The sequence below is a fragment of the Octodon degus genome, unplaced genomic scaffold (assembly GCF_000260255.1).
Source record: "Octodon degus isolate 3935 unplaced genomic scaffold, OctDeg1.0 scaffold00146, whole genome shotgun sequence".
NCBI lineage: Eukaryota > Metazoa > Chordata > Mammalia > Rodentia > Octodontidae > Octodon > Octodon degus.
Genome location: NW_004524722.1, coordinates 2,066,377 through 2,073,577, shown reverse-complemented (window position 1 = coordinate 2,073,577; position 7,201 = coordinate 2,066,377). Strand labels below are relative to the sequence as shown.

The following is a 7,201-nucleotide window of genomic DNA, read 5'->3' as shown; positions in this document are numbered from 1 at the left end:
CTGCCTCAAGATTATAGGTGTGCGCCATCACACTCAGCAAGACCATAGTGTTAAGTGAAGAAACAGACACACACGTTTGAATATTACACTGCTTCTCTTGTGTAAGATACCAAAAGTATGAAAAAGAAGCAAAAAAGGGTATAGATATTAGGAAGGAGGAAGAATTTTTTTTTTTTTAAATGGGAAGGGGTACAAGAAGGGAAAGGGAAACAAGGAAAAAGGGATTTAAAGGAAAGAAAAAAAATTAGCTTTTGAAAGTGGGTAAAGGAAGAAGAATTGGTTGGAGTAGGGGGGAGACAAAAAAATTAAGATGGTTATGCATATACAAATTCGCCATGATAGATGTGATCATTATGTAATTTAAACATAAAATAATAAAAAATTACATATAAAAGATTTGGGGAATAGTAAAAATAATTCAAAGTAATGTAACAAACTAACATTGAAACCTGTAAGGTAATAAAAAATACAGGATTATAAAATTAAACTAATAATGGAAGAAAAATTACCTAACATTACTATCAGGAAAATCATAACCATAATGAAATACCTCACACCTAAAAGGATGCCTATTATTTTAGCCATTCCCCAGCCCCCCAAAACAACAAATATTAGTTAAGTTACAGAGAAACTAGAATCTCCGCAAACTGCTGGTGGGAATGCAAAAACAATGGCATTTTTCACAACAATTCTGGTAGTTTCACAGAAACTTTCACGTCTGTAACTGCTATGTGTGAAATTTACAAATCTGGCACTTTGAGGACCACAACGTAGAGAATGTTGGTAAAGAAGAAAGCCATTGAAGAAAACAGTGCTAATAGACGGAAGAAAAGAAAAGACTGATTTCTAAAACTATCAATGAGCCTCTGGGTCTGCCCATGACTGGAGCTCTGGAAATCAGTCGTATAAGTTAATGTTCTCTCCCTGGCTTTAAGCCAGTTTGAAGTAACTTCCCGCAACTTGCAATCCTAGTGTCCTTACAGTTATGCCCAATACTTATTTAGCATTCAACCATTGCACACATACAAAATCAGCTATGAACACCAGTATTATTAGCTATAACATAAAACAAGTTAATCTACAGATAAGAAAATTGTTGAGCCTCAACAAACATTCTTGGCCTAGGAATACTGGTTAAATAGTTTATATATACACATATACACTTAGCATATTAATTTCATACTTCAATCATATTTGGCAAACGAAGATAGTCTTTAAATTTTTTTCTGAAAATTCAATTAAAAAATCAAAACTAGATGTTTTCTGAAATATTTCTTTTTTTTGAAATATTACTTCTAAGTAATTGATATTTACTAAAACATTAATATTTCTATTTTTAAAGCTTTCACCATGATGTTCTCTATTTTTTAAGTGTTTACTGAGCCTTACCAATTTCTTTCTTTTTTTTTTGCAGAACCGGGGATTGAACTCAGGCCCTTGCACTTGCCAGGGAAGTGCTTATTCTACTGAGCCATCTCCCCGGCCCCTAGCTTTACCAATTTCTATAGATTCAAATTACACTCACTTTCCTCAGCTAATAAAATACAGTAAAGGGAGCATATTGAGAAATTTGAGTAAAATGATATTTAATAAACCTTGTGATATTTTTTAAAATTTTAAAATATTTAATTTAGCTCATCTTATACATTACAACTGCAACACTGAGATAATAAAATACATATAATAAAAGGACAGAAATAAACACAATACCCTTTTTAGTTGTTGTTCTTTTAAACTTCTCACTGTCCTTGCAGGCTCAGAAATGAAGTTTTTATAGTTTTCACATATATTGATTCGAGACTGGGCCACTTGCATTGTTCCCTCGAGAAAAGATTTCCAAACAGGATACATACTCCTAAGTTTTAAGAAGGATGGAAAAGTATTAGACAGGATAAAGAAAGAAAATGAATAACTTTTTTTTCACTGTCTAGCACTGACAGAACGAGTATTTTCTGTATAAACATAAATACATTTGAACTGGTTTACAAGGTAACATTTCAGCATTCATAAAAGCACAGAATAGACTCTATTCCTCTATAACTCAGCAATAGTGAATTCTGACTCATTGGCTATTCCTAATAATGGTGTAAAGGGACACAAAGATTATAATGGAGATAAAGCTAACACAAAAACTGTAAAACTTTAACTGTAACAAGGTCATCATCTTGAAAATCAAATTTTATTCATTACAGTATTTTATTTTACAGGTAAAATAAATGAGGTTCACAGAGACTTAGAAAATAATTAGGTCACAAGAATATAGCAGCACCAAGATAAAGATGAAGGGTGAAAATACTAAAGTTCATCTTCTTTCAATTACATTGTCCTGTTATATAAACTGATGTGGCTGGAAAAAAAAATCTATCATGAACAAGAACTTATGTGCTTGAGAAATCTAACTTGTCTAACAACAACAACAACAACAACAGCAGCAGCATCTATTGTACTGTCACTCTGCACCTATCTCTGCTCTAATATACTTAGCCAGTGTCACACTGTGCTTAGGATCAATCCAAGAAAGAGCCAGCACCACCGTGCATATGCTCAGCAATCTCTTTGGTAAAGTCTAAGAATTATTCACTCTTTGCTTTTTCTAGACAACTTCCTTTTTAAACCTCTCCTAATTGTCTTAGCCAATTCTAATATGCTCCTCTAGTAGTTATACATATATTTTATAACTTATAACAATGAATGGTACTGTATTTTTTTTAAAGCTGAGGCAGTGAAATTTTGATGCATTATAATATTCATTTCCTCAGATTTCCCTTCTGGGGTTCATATGGACTTTCTAGTATAACAATGTATGAGACCATATGTTACAGAAAATGCTAGCTGTGGGTCAACAGATGACTGTGTAAAAGGAAAAAAAAACCCTTCCTGGTTCCCTATTCTAGTCAAAATTTTAAAAACTTGAAAAACTAGACTTTTCAACCAAAGAGTCTTACAAACTAATCTCTGTAATAGAGCAAGTTAACTAGTTTAGATATAAATATTCATTTATTTAGGCAGAGATATATGCTGTCTCTTTGAAAAAAGTTCAGTGTGTTACAGGAGCAAAAGTTCATGTAAGTACTGAAGCTGAGGCACCCAATGGTTGGGGAACAAGGGAAAAAAAGGATAAATGGACAGAGATGAAGAGAGGCAGGTAATATGAAACCACAGTTCTTCACAGCTTTAAATATAATAAAAAGAAATTAAATTTCATCCTAGTGGCAAGGATAAACAAAAGAAGACTTTTAAGTAGCGGAGTGGCAACAGATCTATTTTATAAAGACATAAAGATATCTATGATAAAAGATGAAGACAGTTTGTTACACTGTAACAAATGGAATTGTGAAAAAGAAATAAGGAGATGACTTGAGACTTATTCTAGATACAAGAAGATGAGATCTAGAAAGCTGAAGATGGACAGAGCTGATTCTTTTGCAAATTGAAAGTTAATGATAAAAATAAGATTACTGTCAGTTTATAGACAAAAGAAAAGCCAGGAATATAGCTAAGGTCACTGAGAAAAGTCACTAGAGAGCCAAGAGAACTTTGAGAAACATTTAGAAAGATTAAAAAACAAAAAACAAACAAGCAGGCACACAAGAAACTACTGCTGCAGAAGTCAAGTTTCCAGAAATGGGAGTGATTTCACGGCATTAAATGATGCATGTATCATGAGATAAAGCCTTTAAAATATTGATCACATTCACTGCTGATGAGAGACAGAAAGAGACAGAAAGAGACAGAGATGGAAGAAGGCAGGAGGAGAGAGAAAGACAGAGAGTGAGAGAGAAAGAGAGAGAGAGAGTAAATTTAAATTACTTTAGATAGTGTAAAGTACAGTGATATAAAGCTTATAAAGGATAAGTTCCAATATCAATATTTTCAATATACAAACCCTTTACGCTGCATTTTCCCCAAGAATTTACCTTACAGATATATACATACCTCCACCACATACATGCATACAAAAATTATATATTGGAGCATTATTTGTGATAACAACAGACAAAATACCAATAAGGAAATTGCTAATAAAACTGTAGTTCATCCATATTTTGGCTCTAAAAAAGCCATTAAAAAGAACAAATATATTGCTTTGAAAGGCTGTCTAAAATAAACTCCATGGCATAGGGAAGCAGTTTACAGATACATTTGTATAGAGTAATTCCAGTTCTGCTTAAAAACAAAAAAAGAGCCAAACTACATATGTTCATGAATGAATCACACAAGAAAAAATGTCAAAGAAAAAAACCACATGGTTTTTATAGTAATCACTCCAAGGAGTAGAAAAGCAATGAAAGAGGCTCTTTAAAGAGAATGAGGCTGGATTTTATACACTTTATGCTCTTCTGTGTTATTTACCTACTTAATGAAAAGCATGTTACAGGGTCAACAAGATAGCTCAGCAGACTAAGCGCCTGCTTAGGCAAGCACAGGGACCAGAGTTCAATCCCTGGCATCACATGCTGCACTGGCCCTGCCTTCAGGTACACTAGGCCACTGAGACTGGGCATGGTGGCACAGGCCTATAATATCAGTGCTGGAGAGGCTGAAAACAGGAGGATCACTACGAGTCCAAGCTGCATAGTGATACCTTGTACTAATACATAAAAAAGCATATTACTTGAATTAAACTAATAATAAAAATACAAATTTAAAAATTTAACAGGCAGTTTAACATAAGACTAAAAACAAACTGAATAAACAACAACAACAAAAAAGGGAATTGGTATTCTTATCCTTAATTTTTTTTTTTTTTTTTTTTTTTCCTGTTTTGAGGCAGGGTCTTGCTATGCAGTTCAGGTTGACTGTGAACTCACTATGTAGCAAGGCTGGGTTGAACTCCCAGTGATCATCCTCCCTCAGCCTCCTGCATCCTGGCAAAGCAGGAGTACACCACCATGTCCAGCTTCTTATCCTTAATTCTGATCTTTCTATTGTCTTTTTCCAGAATGGTACCACCATTCTCTAATCTGGCTAAATTAAAAAACACCTAGGAGTCATTGTGTAATTCTTCCTTCTTTTCTCCTACTTCACTCATTCAGTCAGTAAATATTTATCAAGTGCTTTCTATTGCCAAGAGCTACTTTAGATACAAAAAAAAAAATTACTAGTCTATCTCAGAACAAATTCAAGAAACTAAAAAAAAAAAAAAAAAAAAAAAAAAAAAACCACCCTGCCAAATTAGCTTGAAGTCTTCTAGCTTCGATTTCCTAAATGTCTCTTATATTTCCCCTACACCTTATTTTTTCTGCAATGATTCAAATGTGATGAAAGACTAAATTCCTAAAATTTTATCCTTCCTGAATTCTTCACATCACTCTAAATCTACCTTCTTCATGCTGTGATTGCTACCACTAATCTTGGAAATTCTTCAATAATAAATTAATCCATTTTCCAAATACAAACACTATAATATGATATGTGAAGTCTTTTATGATGCTAGTCTATGTATTCTCCACATTCACTACTCTATGTACCCTCCAAGCCACATACTTTATACTAGCCATATTTTATCATGATCCATGACTTTAAGATGTGAACTCAGCTTAAAGTTCCTTTTCCCAAGCTATTTTCCTGGCAAACTCTTGTATATTCCTTAAGAAGGACTAAGATCTACAAGCCTAGTTTTCTGCAATGGTCTGGGTATACTTCTACTATTACACTGTAACTATTTACAGTGGTTATCTCCTGCAAACTCCTGAAAGAAGCTTCTTTCTTTAGTTTTTTAGCAGCACTGTCACAGTCTTAAGAAATTCTCTAATGATGTCAGTCTTTTCTGATAATCCAGCAGCTTGATTTTACAGTCAAACTCTAAACCATCAACTTCAATATTGAGGGTTTTTTGTTTGTTTGGTTGGGTTTTTTGGGTATTTTTAGGGAAGAATCTACAGGGTGTTCAGGGTCTCACTACTAGAATGGACTTGTAGTGATCCACCTGTTTACAGCCTCCCAAGGGCTGGGATTACAGGCACGTGCCACCATGCCCAGTCTCTATTACTGTATCAGTGCGCCCCAGGAGCAGGGCTGGCATGGCAGGCCCGGGGATTGAACTCCCACCCCCTATACCTGCTTGCAGGTGCTTTAATCTTCTGAGATATTTGGCCAGCCCTCAATATTGAATTTTAATTACCTTATACTTTGATTATTATTTTATAGGTATTAGTCTTAATTCCAACCAGACTGCCAACTTCTGGGTCCTCTAACATGAAGGACAACTCTCAGCCCAAAAGATAATAAATGCTTCCAAACCCCAAAAAAGACATTCAACTTTATTTTACTTTTTTTATACATTTAATACAGGGCCTTACAGTGTCTCACTACACAGATCTGATTCATAGCGATCCTCCTGTTTTCAGCCTTCCAACTACTGGGATTATAGGCAGGTGCCACCATGCCCAGTCTCAATCACATTCTCAGTGTACCCTGGGGGCAGGGCCTGCACCACACACCTGGGATCTAACCCTGATTCCTGCGTCTGCCTAAGCAGGCACTTTAATCAAAAGATGTTCCATTTTAAACAAAATCAAAAACAATTTTAAGCTATTAACAGGTCACTAGGGGCACAACTTACATTTTACTGTCATCTACCTTCTTTAATATTTGGATATGAGATATAAGTAGCTAACTTCTGGACACTCAATTTTTTTATTTCTAAAATAAAGGAAGGCCTTTTTCATTAAGATCCACTTACTTAGAAACTTTTTCCTTAGTCTTACAAATCTCATTCTTCCAAATTTAGAACTTATTTCAGAAGTAAAGAATCATCAATCATGATAGTTCACTATAATCTTGTTTCACTAGTATGGTAATAAAGTATTTTATTATTAGTCACTGAGAAAATGTTCCATTGACATCTACCCTATTTAAATTCCATATGTGAATATTAACTAAATGATATACAACCTTGGCTTAAGATATATGAAAATGACATAATTCACAGAGTATGTACATATATTATGGACTATAAAATTATTCATAATTTTGAGATTATGTTTAAAAACACATAGCAGAGCAAAGAACAATTCTTTTAAACATTACAATGTTACATTCTCTATGTGAGATAGCTGTTAGAGGGGCACTTTTTAAAGAAAATAAGAAAAATAACCACTTGGTAAATTACCTGTAATCATTCCGATCATCAGCTTTTATTCCAGGCCAATCTCTCTTCAGGTATTGGCTAGCCAACTTCTGGATACCCTGTTTAAAA

At 34.1% G+C, this 7,201-nt stretch overlaps 1 protein-coding gene across 1 annotated transcript in view; it reads right to left on the bottom strand.

Moving 5' to 3' along the window:
- Nucleotides 1-7,201, bottom strand: part of Fchsd2 (FCH and double SH3 domains 2) — a 350,373-nt gene that overhangs the window by 199,515 nt on the left and 143,657 nt on the right. Inside the window, exons 4-5 of the mRNA XM_004641933.2 lie at nucleotides 7,115-7,191; nucleotides 1,711-1,855 (exon numbers count right to left, since the gene is read on the bottom strand). Of these exons, the coding sequence (XP_004641990.1) occupies nucleotides 1,711-1,855; nucleotides 7,115-7,191 (222 nt within the window). The remainder of the gene's footprint in view (nucleotides 1-1,710; nucleotides 1,856-7,114; nucleotides 7,192-7,201) is intronic.